The sequence below is a fragment of the Clavelina lepadiformis genome, chromosome 8 (assembly GCF_947623445.1).
Source record: "Clavelina lepadiformis chromosome 8, kaClaLepa1.1, whole genome shotgun sequence".
Classification (NCBI taxonomy): domain Eukaryota; kingdom Metazoa; phylum Chordata; class Ascidiacea; order Aplousobranchia; family Clavelinidae; genus Clavelina; species Clavelina lepadiformis.
The window spans coordinates 18721856-18740944 of NC_135247.1; the positions used below are offsets into that span (position 1 = coordinate 18721856).

At 37.0% G+C, this 19089-nt stretch overlaps 3 protein-coding genes across 9 annotated transcripts; all 3 read left to right on the top strand.

Moving 5' to 3' along the window:
* Nucleotides 1-5: 5 nt before the first annotated feature.
* LOC143468509 (protein lev-9-like) lies at nt 6-4597 on the top strand. Of its 2 annotated transcripts, none has more exons than XM_076965780.1 (11): nt 6-815; nt 1774-1920; nt 2148-2366; nt 2516-2656; nt 2749-2925; nt 3028-3225; nt 3367-3552; nt 3752-3969; nt 4077-4206; nt 4312-4441; nt 4518-4597. In XM_076965780.1, exons 2-10 carry the CDS (start codon nt 1902-1904, stop codon nt 4323-4325), a joined length of 1302 nt encoding a protein of 433 aa, XP_076821895.1. In that variant the 5' UTR covers nt 6-815; nt 1774-1901; the 3' UTR covers nt 4326-4441; nt 4518-4597. The 2 variants fall into 2 exon arrangements, with proteins under 2 accessions (XP_076821895.1, XP_076821893.1); XM_076965778.1 differs by lacking the exon at nt 6-815 and adding an exon at nt 822-1659.
* Nucleotides 4598-8228: 3631 nt separating this feature from the next.
* LOC143468494 (sushi, von Willebrand factor type A, EGF and pentraxin domain-containing protein 1-like) lies at nt 8229-14301 on the top strand. Of its 2 annotated transcripts, XM_076965753.1 has the most exons (12): nt 8238-8370; nt 8446-8625; nt 8929-9108; nt 9245-9430; nt 10089-10271; nt 10580-10747; nt 11482-11844; nt 11989-12108; nt 12175-12285; nt 13313-13501; nt 13711-13896; nt 14026-14301. In XM_076965753.1, exons 1-12 carry the CDS (start codon nt 8361-8363, stop codon nt 14265-14267), a joined length of 2118 nt encoding a protein of 705 aa, XP_076821868.1. In that variant the 5' UTR covers nt 8238-8360; the 3' UTR covers nt 14268-14301. The 2 variants fall into 2 exon arrangements, with proteins under 2 accessions (XP_076821867.1, XP_076821868.1); XM_076965752.1 differs by having other exon boundaries at nt 8229-8625.
* Nucleotides 14302-15365: 1064 nt separating this feature from the next.
* Nucleotides 15366-18744, top strand: LOC143468522 (E-selectin-like). 5 transcript variants are annotated; one of them, XM_076965798.1, is made up of 8 exons: nt 15366-16089; nt 16381-16552; nt 16666-16764; nt 16975-17145; nt 17255-17368; nt 17463-17657; nt 17730-17911; nt 18001-18744. In XM_076965798.1, the coding sequence occupies exons 3-8, from the start codon at nt 16683-16685 to the stop codon at nt 18337-18339; spliced, it is 1083 nt and encodes a 360-aa protein (XP_076821913.1). In that variant the 5' UTR covers nt 15366-16089; nt 16381-16552; nt 16666-16682; the 3' UTR covers nt 18340-18744. The 5 variants fall into 5 exon arrangements, with proteins under 5 accessions (XP_076821913.1, XP_076821915.1, XP_076821917.1 ...); XM_076965800.1 differs by having other exon boundaries at nt 15369-16089; nt 17730-17904; nt 18002-18154; XM_076965802.1 differs by having other exon boundaries at nt 15370-16089; nt 17730-17949; nt 18119-18237.
* The last annotated feature ends 345 nt before the right edge of the window (nt 18745-19089 follow it).

The following is a 19089-nucleotide window of genomic DNA, read 5'->3' on the forward strand; positions in this document are numbered from 1 at the left end:
AACGTGTTATCAGCTCTACCGCATATCTTTGTGGTTGTCTATAAAACCTCAAACACTTAAGACTGTTGGGAGTGGTTTAGTCGTAATGATAGTTTAGTTTAGTCGTAATGACTTAAGACTGTTAGCAATGGTGTCGTTGTAATGGTAAACGATCTTCTTCTAATAAATGATTTTTTTCAATGACTTCGTGTGCTATAGCCTGGTACACTGGCATGGTATGGCTTCGTGCCGTCTGTACAGTATATTAAAATTGTAAGAAATATGAAATATATTTGGTGAAAGGTTTGACCAAGCACAGTGTTTATTACTTAGCAGTTGTTGTTGTTTTTACACTTTAGGCGTTTACGGTTTACGTTTACTTTACGGTTTACACTTTAGGCCTACACCTGAAGTGTAAAAAGCTTCACAAATGATCAGATATATCCTTAGCTTTCGTGACCCTCAGCAATGAGTATGGTCATGTGCGGTCAGTCTACTTTGACGTTGAGCGAGAAAGTAGGTTGGATTGTGGTGCGCAGTTTTAATCACTTGTTTCATTAGAAAGAAACCAAGCTTTTATGTACAGCATGTTTGTTGTGGGAGTGCTTTGAAGATGAGAACCTTTGAGGAATTATGGCTGTTAAACAATGTATCAAGTCTGGTAGGAAGGGTTAGTTGTACTTCAATTGCAAACATAAGCTGGAATAACTGACAGAGTTTACACAAACCTCAGTGTTGTTGTTGGTTGCATAATGGAAAATACCATTGCTTTAAAACGCGCTGATTACTCTAGAAGAGAAGCGTGTACACGTCACTGGAAATACACGCGCCTGAGGGTGAGGTCACAACTTACTACGAGTTAATTCAAAACACATGATCATCAATAAACATCCTAAATCGTATCACTTTATTATCAACTTGTTCCACACTTCTCGCAGTCGTCTAATCATACAGGCCGCGATTTTCAACGAAATTATTGGCAGCTTACCTGTAGCACAGGAAAAGAATTTTTTTTAAACATTTCAAAAATCTTTGCTGCAGGTAACATTCTTGTTCGGCGTGTAATATGTAAATTAGCTCAGATAAACTATTTTTCCAATCTCTCATATTAACGATGTGTTGATAACTTACACGCTTTAGATCATCTTCACGTATTGTTCGAGCTTCAAATTCCGTCTTACCTTTGTTGTATCAAAATGAAAGGCCGCAAAATACGTACTGGTCAGTTTTGTACAGAATAAAAACAATCTTAGTATTAAGCGCAGTGAAAGAACTTCGACCTCAAAGAGAATTGATTTGACGAACTCATATTTAGTCTTTGTATTTGGTGACGAAATCCCACATTTGCTTTGCACCGTTTGTTGACTTTCTTCAAATATAGCCTCAAGTGATTGTGCAAAAGGGAATTTTTTACGACGGTTCCTGAAACTTATAATCTCAAAACGGAATCGTAAAGTTATTTCAGGATCGTTAATGCGCAAACCACAACAAAAAGTTTTCAAACGAAACCGCGATAAATTTTTTCAGCGAGTTCGCCCGTTCAAATCGCTCCAGGCAATTAAACATACGCTTATAAGATTCCTTTAATGTTAAAGAAAGAAAATTTAGTTTCAGAAAACATGGAGATCAAGTTTTGTCAAGTTTGTGCAGTAATCGTTTTGCTTTCAACAACTTACCAAAGTAAACGAGTATTTCATATGGTATTATATTAGTCAAACATATTAAAATTAGTAAAAAACTATCTGTTTGTGGAAGCCATTTTTGATTGTGCTACTTTTGATTCTTGTTTCAAAGTCTCAGCTCAGTGTCCAAGAAGAAACCAAACAAAGGCAGATGCTGTAGGACGACCTTGTCGTAAGCCCTGTCCATCACAAGCTCAGTGTAAAGATGGAAAAATATGTCGCTGTGATCATGAATGTGGAATGTCTTGCATCAATATGAGTGAGTTATAATGTGTTCCTGATAAAGCTGGAATGTAAAAGTGAATGAAATTGTGCCTACAGTAAAGTCATAAAAACAAAATTATTTTAACATGTAGAGCATGTACGGTCAGCGAAATTTTAACTTTTTCCCTTGAAACAATTTAACAAGTTTTCGTGCAATGTTATGGAGTTATGTAGTTGAAAAATAAAAACAAAAGTTGACATAATATTTAACACTATTTATAGATAACTTATGCGGTCTACCATCGGTGACACCAAATATGGCAAGAGTTCGCGTTTATCGAAGACACTCCAACGGATCACTCGTATTGAAACCGTCGCCACCTTACCAGTATGATGACATGGCTGAGTATGAGTGTGCGCCTGGTTACCGTTTAGAAGGATCTCAAAATTTTAACTTATGCCATGGAAGAAAAAGTTGGACTAGATTGGCGGTTTGTGCTCGTAAGTGAATGTCAATGAACATCAAAGATAAAGTCGTTCAAAACGCGTCACAATGAAGCGTTTTATGATATGTTGCTGTAACTAAACCATTTGCTATTATCTCCAATACAACAAAGTCGTTGCACATAAACTTGTTACTTTGATTTCAGGAAGTTGCCGCAAGTTTGACGAAGAAAAAGTTTTGCGAAATCTCATGATATGCGGAACAAATTGTGTGACAAGTTCAGAGTGCACGGAAGACATGAGTTGTGTGTGTGATGGGTATTGTGGTAGGACTTGTGTGAACCCAGGTGATATATTTACACGGAATAATATCAATCATCTTTATTTTTATGTAACTCTCATTGACTAAGTGTTATATTTCAAATCTTATTTTTCAAAGATATCGATTGCGGGGAAGCCCCACCATCCACACACGCTTCAATCAAATATGACGGGGAAGGATTTCAACGGAGAGCTTACTACCGGTGTGACGTCGGATTTTATCCTCAGTCCGGAGATTTAACGAGGAAATGCACAGGAGGAGGAACCTGGAGTGGAAGATTGATCAACTGCGCTCGTGAGTAATTTTCCAAGGTCATGTTGAAAAATCAACCTTAGATTTTAAACGTTTTCTAGGAACAAAAATGATCGATTTGATTTGAATGCTAAAATGTTATAGCTACAACTTGTGGTGATCCATTGCCTTCTATTCGATCGATGGGTGGCGACATTGTGCAGTATCAGCATGGCCCATATTTGGTTGGACACCAAGTGACGTTTCAGTGTTCTCCAGGACAAAGGTTTCTAGGAGACAGCGTTCAAACGTGCATGGAAGACGGACAGTGGAGTGGATTAAACGCAATTTGTGATTTGATTGGTGAATGAACCTTTTGTGGACTTGGAAAATATTTAAACTATGCTTTGTTGGAGTTTTAATCGAATGCCTTAAAATGAAAGTAGTATTTAGTGAGACTGAATTTTAGCAGCGTAGTTGTAATTTGTCGTGGTTTTTATTTAGATGATGAATCAAGATGTCCGCATCCTGGAGTTCCAATAAACGGTAATCTCTTGACAAGGAGCAACTTCACGGTGGGAACGATGATTGAGTTTGAATGTGATGAAGGATACTCGATGATTGGAGATCGACAACAAGAATGTTTTTACTTCCTACAGTGGAGCGATGGTGGTGCTCCGAAATGCATAGGTGTCGTATTGAGCTCATCGTAATAGCAAAAGTGTAAACTGTATCTTTATACATCAGATAAAGTTTAGAATATAATTAAGTCTCTCAATCTGGCAAAGAAAGGTGCGCAATATAGTACGTACTAATGGGTGCGTGTTCAAAGTTCAAAAGCTACAGAAACGTTTCATTTTCTTAACGTATGAAACTGCGTTTTTTTCAGACCCTCGATACCCTGCCAGCAATTCAGCTCCTTTACGTCGACTTCAAGGAAATCTGGAAACAACTGAAGATCTTGTCCACAGCCACAGCCTGGGTCATTCATTATTATCAACATCAACAATATTGCATGAAACAATCTTTGTTATTGATATTTCTGAAGATGTCAGTGATGAAACTCTTAGAGTTTCCCTGAATTTTGCTGAGAATCTTGTAATTGAGGTTGGTAAACATTTACATGTTTTTAAAGTAGGCCTACATAATTGCTATCTTGTATATAGACCAGCATCAAAGTGTTTGTGAAAACAAATTGATTTTTAAATTTACAGGCAAGCAGAGACAACTACTTGAAATGCGCCATCATTGTTTTTGCTTCAGGATCTAAAGTTGTCCTGAGGTTTGCTTCAGTTCCTACGCAAGAAGTAATTCAATCGCTGAGAACTATTTTAGCAGACAGAGGTAAAGAAAAAGGTTAAAGGAAAAAGAGAAGTTGAAACAAAAATTAATGTTTATAAAATGAGCTTTAAATAATAAAAAATGTTATCAACTCGTGTTTTGGCGCAGAAAAGTTCGTGTAAAATGTTGGTGAGCTGAGAAACACTGCGGAGGGGTTTGCGAAAATTACGGGAAGTCTATTCAAGGATCGCCCAAAACATTTCGGAAAACATGAAGAATATTTTCTTGTTTATCAATGGTAAAAGGAGTATATGTGCGTCATCAACTCAGTTATACCCAAGATTTTAGTTACAGATTATTTTTAATTTTTTAAGGTCAACATTTTCCAGGACTGATTTCCCCAAAAATCGTGATGCAAGATTTTATAGATGGATTGTCAAAAAATTTGCTAAACGTACATTTGTATGGATTTCATCTACAAACTTTTAATTTAATAAATAATATGTTTAAATTTTCGCGAGCGCTTTTATAGTCAACACTTAAACATAAATGTTTCGATATTTTATGTTTTGGATTTATCTAACTTATTTTTGGTTTGAATTTTGTTCACATTTTACACCAGGAATGACGCAATATGTTTTAGATTTACGTAATAGCATTTGGATCAAATGTTCATGAGAGTGCCACCTATGACGAACTCCAATCCCTAACTTATCCCAGACACTTACTTTTGGTCAATCCAACTTCCATTGAAGTACCCGATACTTTAAAGGGCCAAGGTTAGTTCTAATTTAGCAGTTCAATTGTAAAGGTTATTACTCAGTTCTACTGAAATATTTTTAAACGAGAAAAGTTCAACATGTGGTTAAAATTTGAAACAAATTTGAAAATCATCATATTAAATTAAAACATGAACTAATATAAATGTTTTCAAACCAATGTCTACTTTTGCTAAAATCAAAATCAATTCAATTTTCGCAGTAAAATTTCAAAATTAGCTAAAATCCAAAGAACTACGATTTAAACAAGACTAACAAAATGCTTCTATAGACTTTTGTCAATGCGGAATATCTGGAGATGTTGGAAATGTGAAGAAAAGAGCAAGTATTGGCAGAGTTGTAAAAGGAACAGAAGCAAATTTGGCAGCTTGGCCTTGGCAAGTTCTAATAGCCGAAAATCGGGCAAGAGTTTCATACGTGAGCTTGATTATTTACATATATACAAACTCTCAGCTAAAACTTCGAGTTTGCCTAAAAGATGTTCCGTTTGTAGACATATCGCCGTGTGAGAGGCGGTGGGTCTTTAATCAACCATCGATGGGTTCTCGCAGCTGCTCATGTCTTTCATGGCATGGCAAGACCAAGAGATTGGGCGCACAATATCTTGCTTACGTTTGGTTGGTTGAATTTCATTGAAAGATTGTTTTGTAAAACAACAAAGCGTTGATTAAACTTGTTGTGTAACAATTGTTTGAAAGGAATTCGACAGTTACCGGAAAACGATCAATCTCAGCTTTCTTCACATGTACAAGTTTTTCGAGCAGAGAAGATTTATGAGCACGAAAACTTTTCCATCAACACATTTGATTACGACATAGCTTTAGTAATTTTTGTTTAATCAAATAGCATTAGAAGTTTGATGAAACCAGAATATGTTGCAACTGAAAAGTGTTTCAAAACAAGAGCTATATCTTGAATGTTTGAAATCAACTTTTTTCTGAAAACACTGACGAACAAAATCGATATGTTGCTACAGATTCTTGTAGGCAGAGAATTGAAGCAACTTGGCTTGTACTGGCACGAAACTGGAATTGCAGGTTGGGTGAATTATACGTCATATGTGAGACCAGTGTGCTTGCCATGCATGGATGGAAATTGCGTCAGTGAATATTTGGAGAGAAATGAAAGGACGTTGTTTGGGAGAAAGATTTCAGGAAGTGATAAATGCAAAACTGAAGGTAGGTCATGTACAATTGCAGAAAATATATTTTTTTAAATAATTTTGTCCATAAATTGAAGCTTAAACTTGTTTTAGGCGACTGGTTGATCGAAAAAGGAGAACTTGAAAGAAAATCTGTTTTAACAGTCGTTACTGGTTTTGGTGAAACAAGGATTCGTAATCCTTCCGATTTTGATTTTAAAGTTTCGAAATTTTTAAACCAAGCACTAATTCGACTTCATAACGATGAAAGGTAACTCCACAGTAGATTTCATTTTTCAGAAGCTTGATCCGAATGATTGGAACAAATATGAAAAATGAGATCTGCGACTGTCATTTTCACTGTCACTGTTACTGTCACTGGAAAAAATATAAAAAAATTTGAAGTTGCTGTGCTCTTAGAGCTTTTTAAACATGAAACGGTTTACGAAGTGTTAAATTTATTTCATAATTTTTCAGGTGCAATCGAAGTATTGCCCAAATGAGAAAACAAGGTTTACCGGAAGGAATTACGTTTACTGACCAAATGATTTGTGGAGTTGGGGGAAACCCTGATATTATAACTGATGCATGTAAAGGAGACAGCGGCGGACCACTTGTACGAGAGGTGGGCGAAGCTGAAACAGAGATTTGCTGAAGCTCAATTATAGCAAATGTTAAGTTATTATTAGTTTTTTCTTAAAATTTAAGGAGGATTATCTAAAGTAATTGCAAGTTTACATGATATTTATTACGTTTCAACTTTATTTACAGTTCAAAGAAAATGTTATTGGCAAAGGATGTTGGATACAAATTGGAATTGTGAGCTGGGGTTGGGGATGTGGATCAACATACACAGAAAACGGCATAAAATACCAATTTCCAGGATACTACACAAGCGTAGCTCCGCTAATGCCCTGGATTACTGAAATACAACAACAAACAGAATCAGGTTCTGTTCCCATTAATCGAAAATTTGTAATTTAACAAATCAAAACAAACGTTTACAAAAATGGTCTTAAATATTTACTAGAATTATCTAATCTTGACTCATTCTGTCGTGCTGATCTTTGCCAAGTGGAGGCAGGAAGAACTTGCAGGAAATCTTGCGAGAATGATGCAGATTGTAGAGGAGCACTGAAGAGATGTGTTTGTGATGACGTTTGTGGAATGTCTTGTATTAATCCAAGTAAAAGTTTGGTGAAAGCAAAATAGTTGTACTGTAGTAGAAAACCGATAACGGGACAATCATTATGTTTTCAAGTAATCGAAACTTCTTATTGGCAAATTCTAAGCATTATTGGTCCAGTTTTTTACACGTTTTCGGCTTTACAATGCCCATTCATTTGTTTCTCAATTAGAAGCTCCTTGTGATGATTTGGATACATTCAGCAATGGGACAATCGAAGGCGACAGAACTTATGGCGATACAGTTCATTACATTTGCAATGATGGATTCATTCTCAAAGGAACAAGAACCAGGACATGTAGATCCGACAAAAAATGGACCGGAACAGCTCCAACTTGCTTGGGTAAGATTGGCTGTGTCGAGATTTACATGTAAGCGCATTTATGTAGTTACCATTCAAAGAAACTTTCCCAAGTTGAACCACACCTGACATTATATACCAAGTCCATTTATATCGCGATGGATACTATATACTGTAAAACTAAATATATGAGTTATGTTTGCATGATATTAACTTCTACTTTAAGTTGTAAAAGCTTCCTAATTCCATTCATTTTTACAACATAATCAAATGCTTTATCAATTTCTTCAATAAAACATCTATATACGCTTGCATTAGAAAGTTAGTTTATTTTGTTACAACTTTTAAATGTAAATACCGTACATTGTTTTACAAAAAATTAATTTACGAAATTACTGTTTTGGATTTCATTGTTAAACGTTTTAAGTCTTTTATTGTATAAGAGTGTGTTAAACTAACAATTTATTAACAGTTCTAACAAAGCAATAGCCCTTTCCTGCACACAACAACTAAGTCAGGGGCTTCTCTTGTTCTTAACGAACTGCTAGTAAGATAGTATATACGTGATTTACATTTGTAGGTTACTTAACGTTTCTGTTAAAGCACATTTATTATTGTAAACAGAGATAGAGTGCTTCGTACCCAGAGCTCCAAGCTTCGGTTCTGTTGAACCTCCAAGCTTTAGCAGAGTGGCATTGGATGAGATCATAACATACTCTTGTGGTCGAAGACATCGACTGGTCGGTACCTCTAGCGCAACTTGCCAAGAAGACCGAGCATTCACTTCCCCACCACCATTGTTAAGATAAAATGTGTAATGGTGGGATGATAAAAGAAACAAGATTTTTAAAATATCACACTTTTATCAATCACATTCAATTAAACACTTTTCCAGAAATAACCTGTCCACGCCGAACCACACCTGCAGACGCCAGACCAAGTTCATCAAAGTCGCAATGGCTGGTAGATGATGTTCTAAGTTACACTTGCGATGTTGGATATGACTTTAGGGGAAATCCTTCATCAACCTGTCTAGTTACTGGACGTTGGTCAAATGATTTACCCAATTGTCGCAGTGAGCAGTTTATTGTATTTTTGTCAGCTTATTACTATTCTATTGTCACATTTGTATTAAGAGATAAAGGGACTCAGATATAGAGTAGTTTCATCTCATTGTAAACACATTCTTAAACTATACAGAAAAAAAGTGATTATCAAGAATTGCCATTTCTACCTTCTAATATAACACTTCATTGTAACATAATTACTTCTACAGAAGTAAAACTTTACAGAATTACCGTGTCACAATCACTTTGAGTTATAAACCAACACTCTAAAATAGCACGTAAGACTCATAATGTGCACGTTGTTGTTTCAGTACGACGATGTGTACACCAAGACGTTCCAGAACATTCTACAGCTAACCCTAATAAAAGTCAATGGGTTTATGGAGACAGAGTCACTTACACTTGTGGTCGTGGCTACGAGTTGTCAGGATCGGCTGAATCACGCTGCACGTCAAGTGGTCGTTGGTCTGATCCTCCACCTACTTGCACAAGTAAGTCGTTAGCAAGTTGATGTTGAAACAGTTTTATGAGTTGTTATAAACGAGCTGAAACGTATTTAATTTAGTGTTGTGTGAACAACATGTTGAAGCTATAACCTATTAGAATTTTATTGTGTTTACTTTACAGTAAGATCATGCGAGCATCCCACACCACCACGTAACGTCGACATAATAAGACCAGCAAACAAAATGTCTTGGGTGTATGAAGATACTATAACATATGGATGTAGTAGAGGTTTTCGCTTAAGTGGAGCCAAAATTTTGTCATGCACTGAAGACGGGACGTGGTCGCACCCTGTACCGACTTGCCAACGTAATACTCAACTTTACTGCAGGCCTTACATATGTTACAGATTTTCTATTGCCAGGTCCTTCTCCACCGCTTTCACGGCCCACTCAAAGCCAAAAAGCCTCTTTTAATGTAGTCTGATTGTATTTCGATATCAGATTAAAAACACTCCACTCCGCTTTTGGGGCTTGACTTACGGTGCACACGTTTTACAATAAAATGGTAAAATATAATAAAGCAACCAGTTCTGAGTGACCAACAAAAACGACAGGTCCTCTTCCTAAACGCCCATACCACGACTGCCCTTGAAAGCCACCTTTTTTCGCCAGCTCACCTCTACCGCCTGAAGCCCATGCGGGAGACCAACCGAAAACAGGACACGTATGAATCTGCACTGGACCACATCGAAACACTTGAGGCGGTATAAACAACATGAAAAAAACAGTGGACAAGAGAAATCAATCAAATCAGATCATCAAGAGAAATAACAAACAGAATAAAAGTTAACTGATAACTAAGGAAAACAAAAGCGTGGGAAGATGCACGAAAAACAAACAAACAATAATGCGAAATATTATTTCCCCACACATACAGTATACCTTGCTAACCAAGTCAACTACTTATCTAGGGCTCTACGATTTATGTTACGGCTTATCCGCAAAAATAAATTGTGTTTTTGCAGAAATCACCTGTGAGCGCTCTGACCCCGACTTCGGCGAGTCAATCCCCAGAAAGGAAAGATATATTTTCGAGGAAGAAATTACATATTCATGCAACGAAGGATTTGATTTGGAGGGTGCAATTAGGTCAAGTTGTCAAGCATCTGGAAGTTGGAATAACGATCCTCCAAACTGCTATTTGCCTGGTAAATGCTCGCTTTCATTCAATCCTCGTTAAAAGCATTTCAGTAAAACTTAAACGAGAATGTCCTCCCGATAGTGGTAATAAAAGACGGATTGATAATAATTGCTAATTGTCATAAACGTCCTTACTAACTTGACTTGTAATACGATTTTGACGCATTTAGTTTATAATAATCAATGGTATTACAATTAGGAGATTTTTAAAATTAAATTTTGAAATGACAACACACGTTTAAACAACGGTAAGAAGGGGTAGATCCTGCGTATATTAGAACATGAAGGATACTAACGATAATGGCATAATATGCAGGAGTTTGGAAAACCTGGGGTGGATGGACACCTTGCTCAGTTACCTGTGGTGAGGGAAACAGAAGAAGATGGAGAGTTTGTGGAAGATATGGTCGTACCGGAGGAGCATGCCTGGGCTCTTCCTTGCAAGACGAAGGATGTTCTACTCCATGCCCAGCAAGAAAAACAAGTAAAAGTTGCTTTTCAATCTGAACCGTGACTGCTCGTTACAATTTGAACAATTACATAAAAATTTACAAAAGCGAAAACATCTGCCTTTACTACCTTAAATCTAAGCGTGAACTAACCTTCTAATCAATCATTCGTAATTATTTCAATTTTCAAGCGCTGACCGTGAGTAACCTTAATTGAACTAGTTTAAAAAAATTGAATTTTACAAAATTAACATTTTTCCGAAGCGTTAATAAAAGAAATAATCTATCAATACACATAATTATATAAACAGTTAGATTAGAACTAATTAGAATTATTTAGATTAGGCAAACATCCTGGCCATTGCTTGTCTGTAATTCTTTTTTAATAACCGTTTTGTTTTTTTTGCAATGACGTTTCCCCGTAAATTCTTTCCCGCGTCTTGTTATCCGGGTTAACTCGCACACACTGTAGCTTACATTGTGATTTTTAGAACAGGCAACAAAATGTGTGTAGTCCACACAATGTTTATGGCGAATCTTGCCTGAGTCCGGAAGTGTTTTAAATATGAGTTGACACGCTTGTGTGGACGCCGTGATTCTTGCTGCCATTAACTCTATACATTTTTATAGCGCTTACATCCACTTCTTATATAACATTAGACTTATGTCTGAGTTACCATAATTTATCAGCTGTAAATAAGTCAAGGTAAATCATATTATTGTCTGAACTATGATGAAATTACTTCAATGGATCCACTTGTACATACAGGTTACTCTGACAAGGAGTACTTAATCTTTCGAATCGAGAAAAACTTCAATGATGCTAGAGACGCTTGTCAGAATTTAGGGGGAGATCTTGCCTTGGTAAAAACAGAGATGATTCAAAATGCACTTTCAACAATTATGGGGAGTCTTGGACGCACACCTTTCAGTTATGGTTATTTTATCGGAATGACTGATCAAAAACAAGAAGGACGCTGGCACTGGCTTGACGATACACGCCTGACTCATAGAAACTGGAACTGGCGTGAACCGAACAATGCAGGAAATGAAGACTGCGGAAGCATGTCGCGAAACGGAGGATGGAATGATCTCGCTTGTTGGCGAAAAACCTATTATATTTGCGAAAGAGGTGAGTAGACAAATTAATTCTGCAAAGTCATGTTAACCTGAAAGGTTTTATACTAGCTTATACTTTATACTGCCATTGTTTATGTTGCAAAACTTATCTTGCAATTGCTTGACAAGGCCATGGGTTGTATCTATTTTGTACCAGATATGGACCCGTGCAGCGACACGGTGTGTATGAATGATGGTCGATGCGTTGCCGACAGTAACCTCAGAAGTTACGACTGTCAATGCCCTTCATATACAAGAGGGAATCATTGCGAGAGAAGTAGGATATATTTACTTATGGTATTTTGCTTTTCGGATTACTCCTGATACACTGCTTTTTTTGTAGTTTTCAACCCTTGCTGGAATTCGCCTTGTCAAAGCGGAAATTGTCATTCTGAAGACGGCTATTATTACTGCGTTTGTCCGGAAAATTCGTTCGGGTTGCACTGCGACAACGGTTAAACACGAAATTTCAACTTACTGTGGCGACCGTAATAAAATATTATAACAATTAGATAAATTGGCACCTTAAAAGCGGTTTTTGTGGGATTTCTCCAGCTGGAATTAATTAAATGTTTAAACTGACGTATTTATCGGCGTTAAGCAGTTATTCAAACAAAGGAAATTAAAATGTTTCAAGTAGCATTGTATTTTACCGTGTAATGTTTGATGGTACTTGGTCAGGGTTTCGGTATAATAGAAGATGTAACATGGCTTGTACGTAGCAATGCATTGTTTCTAGTAATCTTTATTCAAAGCGTAGTTCCAAATCGACATGTGACGTAGTAAGTGTGTCAAGTGGTTTTCTGTGCTGATGTAAATCGATTGAATTCTTTGTGAAAAAGTAGAATGTATAACATTGACAAGAGATACGTTTCATTGTATGGATAATTTGGCGTTCGCTCATTGGTCAATACTTTAGTATAAAAGCAAATGTTTGGTTTAAATCGCTCTCTTGGAAATTCTCTTCTTTCTGAGTTATTTCCTCTGAATTGAAGTTATTACTAAGATATTGGGAATTGGAAGCATGGTGATTAATTGGTTTCGATGTGACAACTTATTCGGACAATATAACAATTAGACTTTATGAAGTTGGTGTTGATTTGAAGAAACATTATTGAGACAGTAAACGCAACGGAGTCAAAGACAATCATTTCGGAGTCAAACAATAAGACTTGGCTTGGCCTTGGGCCAGCCTATAAGTAAAGCCTAACATCACACCATTCCCCATATTACATTACTATTTTTTATCTTTCTGGCTTCGTTTCATTTGTCAATACGTTTTCATTCTTCGGCCTATTTCTAGAGAAACATCAGTACTCTAATAGATCTAGAATGGTCCGAAAAATTTTGGCATTTCATTATATAATTAATTGCTGTAACTACTTTTATAGTGCGTCGTTATTGACGCGAGCATAGTTTCTAAATAAATCATTATCGAGCACTGTTTAACGTTTTAGTGTTAAACATTCTTTTGTTTGTAGTCGTACAGTGTCCAAAGCCGCGGATAGAAGACATAATACAATTATTAGGAAATAATGAGCAGGACGCGTATAACGTGGGAACCAGGTTGAAGTTTAGTTTCCGGGACATTGAGCAAACAATAGAAGGTTATGACGAAATAACATGCAGGAGGGACGGAACCTGGAATAAATCTCCGCCAAATACTTGCGGTAAAACTGAATGCCATAAAAATACTTAGTGTAGCCTATGGAAACTACGTATATGTTTAGGTTATGTTACACAGACTTTCACACTCATTAGCTGTAAATATTTAAGTTTCTTCAATGGAAACAGCACAATGCCTGCTCATACCGTTCTCTTATATTTATTCGTATATCATTCAAAAAAAAACCATTTATCTCCGCAAGTTCTTTCTTAGAGACACTGACTTGCCCTTCGGTCACTGCTCCTGCAAATGGAAGAATTGCAGAATCAGCCAACAGAGTTCATGTTCGTGGTTCAACAATCAGATTTGAATGTAACGGAGGTTATGAGGTCGAAAGAAGAGAATCAATTAGATGCAGAGATGACTACACGTGGGATAGATCTGTACCTACATGCAGAGGTAGGCTACACGGATACAGCATCCTTAAACTAATCATCAAGAAGTTTTTACCTGAAGAGTATGTTTTTCGAAATAACAAAATCAACAGCTTGCATCACTTAACAACGTAAAATTTTATTAACATTCCAGAAAGGAAATGCCCTGATGTTAGTAACCCGCAAAACGGAAGATTTGTTCTGGAATCTGGAAATCGTTTTGCACGCTCATCAACGCTACGATTGGAATGTGACGAAGGATACGAAGTGGACGGAAACGACATGATAACTTGCCGGGATGATTATACATGGAGCCATTCAAGGCCTTCATGCAGAGGTAAGCATAAATACTACTTCATCATTTCTTTGAAGGCAAGCAATTTTTTATTAAGTTAACATTATTTAGCGATTTATGTTTAAATGATTTGGCTGAGGTCACAAAGTGTCCTGCTTTCGATAAACAAAACCATAAAATAAAGATCGATTTGTCTCGGTCCATTTTATTTATCCATGACCTACTCCAGACAAATCTGTTTGCATTCATAGATTTTTCAAGCGAATAGGGATGCTGAAACCAAAGTGGCAAACTTCTTTCCAACACCAGTTGTAGCCAAACACTTCTGGTTGTTGGTTCAAGGATGACACAATCACATCAGCATGCGTCTGAAATATCTTACTTGTTTGAATTAATAATAAACTTGGTAGATTACGCGATAGGACGTATATATGATCTTGTTGAAAAGTTTAATAATTTTTCTATAAATACAAAGTTTAACAAAGGAATTATTATTAGTATAGAGTTATTTGAAATCATTGAATATATCTTATAGTTACAATTTGTATAAGTTATTTCTTTCAATCGCATCTTTTGTGGCCAGGTCACTTATGAGACGTCACAAAATAAAATTAATCCACCGGGTATTTTAATGAATTTAAACCTGCAGGAAACCTTACAAAATTGTTGTTTGTGGTTTCTTTGGCGTCACCGGGTCATGAGTTTCGCATTTTCATGCTGATACGACAGTATTACTTATGGGGGAAAGGTTGATATATAGAACAACATAGCTAAATGTGTTACTAAACTTGGTAGGGAGAAACTTCTAAAAGCAAATACCCACTCAAAAACATCGTTATAAAATCTCTTTTTTTGACCAAAAGTCTCTCATTATGACGGAACCAAGAGAAGAATTTCGATAAGATCGCATCTTTCTCAAAGCAGGTGAGAAATGTCGAAATAAATGGCATTGTACGCATGAGTGGACACGTGCCGACGTCATAGGGTTAGTAAAAAATCAAACGTTGAGTTGTACGGAAAAGAAAAGTCGCGCAGTTAAGTGCTTTAAAGAGAAAGGACAATCGTTAAAATCTCAACTTTTTTGTCACCTATTTTCCTGACTGCAAGTCGCCTAAAGGCATAAAAAATGGTTATTGGGAAGGGGACAATTTCTTTTTCGGCAGCAGGGTTTATTATCACTGCAATCTCGGTATCTTCACTTGTGATGAACTTTAAAGCCAACGCACGGCCATTCACAAAGAGTCATTTACGCCTGAAGCATATTATACAGCAACAGTCGGTTACTCTGTAGAATAAAGTTTACAGGCTACAAAGATGAAATATTATTGACGTAGACACGTTCGACAAGTGATAAATGTAATCAATTTAATGTTATTGCTACCAACTAATTCATTAAAATTTACAGAAAACACCAGCCAGGAACAGACAGTGTCACAAGTTAGAGATAATTCAAGCTAATTGTTGGCTAATTGTTGAAGATGGGAAGATTGCAGAAAAGTGTTTTTCTGTTCACGTTCCGTTACCAAGATAAACAACTCTTACAATAGTTTTTGACGTTTATGTATACAAACCGGTTTGGAATATTGATAATATTGGGATTGCTGTTGACAGTATAGTTAGTTGATATCTTAACGTTCTGATCAAAACCGTATCAGTAGTCTCGCTTTCCAACTGATTTTGAAAAATAAAGTGCTTAAGAAGCGTATTACTTATCAAGTTTCCGGCAACAAGAACCTTAAACTAATTGCATGTCTCGTTTTGCAGTATTGCTTTCGACCGGACAAGAAACATGCGTGCGCAATTTATCACTTCTTGAAGAGGGTAGGAATTGCAGAAAGTTTTGCGACACAAACTCTGACTGCAGAAGTTCTTCGAAACAATGCCTGTGCGATGATGTTTGTGGAAAGTCTTGCTATAACCCAAGTAAGACATAATACGCAATTAAGACGACACCATTTCTTTTACTGGCACTCTTCGTTAAGCCGCTTTGGAACAAAACGAAGTGTTTTTGCTTAGAAATGAAGCAACCTAGAAACACGATTTCGTGGTGACAACTGGCAAACAATATACTTTGCAAAACAATTTACTCCAACAAACGATAACTTGGAAACGTCATCGTCTTTTATGTGCATGAACGCAATACTCGTCTGCCATTAGATTTGTTGCAAATATCATCATACCTTAGTTGTTACGATCAAATATGGTTTGTTTAAGACGCCCCATGCGAAGCTCTCGAACCTGTCGAAAACGGCGTAATAGGAAGGAGAAAGAACCTATGGAATTTAGGTCACCTACAGATGCAGTGATGGATAAGTTTTAGTTGGTAGTAGTAAGAGAACTTGCCGATCCGACAAGAAGTGAACGGGTTCAGCACCGTACTGCAAAGGTAAACGAAACCACTGGGCAAGTAAGAGTCTATTTTATCTGCAGTTCCACAGTAGTTGCGGAGTAAATCAATAACTTTAATTTCAATTCTCTGCATCGGTTATGTGTCATCAGCTGTTTGTTCGACTCCCATGCGCACGTCAAGCTCATATCCAGAAACAAGCAAAGACGTTTATGAAACTGGAGATGTTGTCACTTACAGCTTCCGCTTTGGTAAGTGTGTTTGCTGTAAAGTTTCAAAACGCAGCCTTCAAGTGATAAATTGTAGTGGCGTAAGCCCTGCGTCTTTGACTTGAAGTCTAATGCATAGCCCATAGTAAATGTAGATTGTCAGAGTTAATGCAAAAAGGCTTCGGTGAAATATTTATGAATTGTGGACACACACACATGCACACACACCTTTCTCACATGACGTTAAAACAGGTTTTATTTTATCCGGAAATCCCAACATAACCTGCACATCAGATGGTTGGACGGAACCAAGGTACCTTTGCTCCAAAGTAAATTGTAAATCGCCCAGCGAAATAAACAATGGTTATTACGGAAGGGGACGACTTTTTCTTCGGCAGCAGAGTTTTTATCATTGCAACGTTGGTATGTTGTCATTGTACAGTATTTATGCCCCTTCGACAAAAACAAAATTGAAAAAAAAACTGCATGAACAATCAAGCATTATAAAAATATTTTCATTCCTTTTTTATAGGTGACGAATGTAGTATTCCGGATTCTTGTCAAAACGGAGGAACTTGTATCAAAAGGATAGATGATTACACTTGTTTTTGCGGGCACGGATACGAAGGAAAGGATTGCTCAATACGTAAGCAACATTCAAATCGTGCATAAGAAGTACTGATATGTAACATCATAGTTTTCAGAAGGAATCTATGTAGCTTGAATAAATGCATTCTCAGGCCTTGATTGCTTGGTGCCTCCTGCGCCAACCGATGGATCCGTTTCACCGTCATCGGGCAACAGAGTGTTATTGGATGGGACAATTACTTACTCATGCGATCCAGGTTACTTCATGAAAAATCAGCTATATGGGACGTTGAAAGCAACATGTCTGAGGAGCGGGAATTGGAATCGACCGACCCCAGTCTGTGAAGGTAGCCTACTTATAAGAAACCTGTGTTGTCAAAAGGCTTTCATATTCTGCTGTAATACTTAAACCTGTGCAGAGAGTCGATGTATTGTTCCTCAAACACCGGCTCACGGAACCTTGTCAAGAGCTACTGGGGAAAAAGTCCCCGCAGACAGAAGTGTTTCATTTACATGCGATGAAGGCTATACGATGATCGGACAACCAACCATATATTGCAGAAGCTCCGGAACTTGGTCAAATGAGTTTCCTGAGTGTGTGGATTAGTAAAAGTATTACTTGGCATGTCATTACTGCATGTAAGTTGCAAATTATTTTTTACTTTTTTGACAAACATTTTGAAACGTTTAGAACGACAATGCACTGACTCCGGGGAGTGTCATTTTCCTTTAGTCTACAAAGGAAGAACCTACAAGTCTTGCATTGAATCTAAAATTGGTCTTGCTGACTGGTGTTCCTTGACTGCAGAATATGACGATGAATGGGACAGATGTGACAAGTCTTGTCCTTGTGCGTTTTACTTTGATGTTGTTCCTGCTCGGACTATTGTGGGTTCGATCAAGTTTCCTTATGTACCTGGTGACAGTATCACGTATTCATGCCAAGCTGGGTATAATATGATGAGGCCAGCCACGATAGTTTGTCAGAATACTGGAAAGTGGAGCAGCAATCCACCAAGCTGCGTATGAACGTGTTATCAGCTCTACTGTTTATCTTTGTGGTTGTCCATAAAACCTCAAACACTTAAGACTGTTAGCAATGGTATCGTTGTAATGATAAACGATCTTCTTGTAATGAAAGATTTTTATACTGACTTCGTGTGCTATAGCCTGGTACACTGGCATGGTATGGTTTCGTGACGTCTGTGTATTTAAATTGTATGAAATATATTTGGTAAAAGGTTTGACCAAGCACCGTGTTTAATTCTTCGCTGTTGTTGTTGTTTTTCTTTTTAAAAGGTTTACACTTTAGGCCTATACCTGAAGTGTAAAAAGGTTCACCAATGATAAGATAAATCCTTAGCTTTCGTGACCCTCGCCAATGATTATGGTTATGTAAGGTCATTCTACCTTCGACGTTGAGCGAGAAAGTAGGTTGGATTGTGGTGCGCAGTTTTAATCACTTGTTTCATTAGAAAGAGACCAAGCTTTTATGTACAGCATTTTTTTTGTGGGAGTGCTTTGATGATGAGAACCTTTGAGGAATTATGGCTGTTAAACAATGTATCATGTCTGGTAAGAAGAAAGAGTTCTATTTCGATTGCAAACATAAGCTGGAATAACTGACAGAGTTTATACAAAACTCGTTGTTGGTTGCATAATAGAAAATACCATTGCTTTAAAACGCGCTGATTACTCTAGAAGAGAAGCGTGTACAAGTCACTGTAAAGCACATGCGCATGAGGGTGAGATCACAACTTACTACGAGTTAATTCAAAA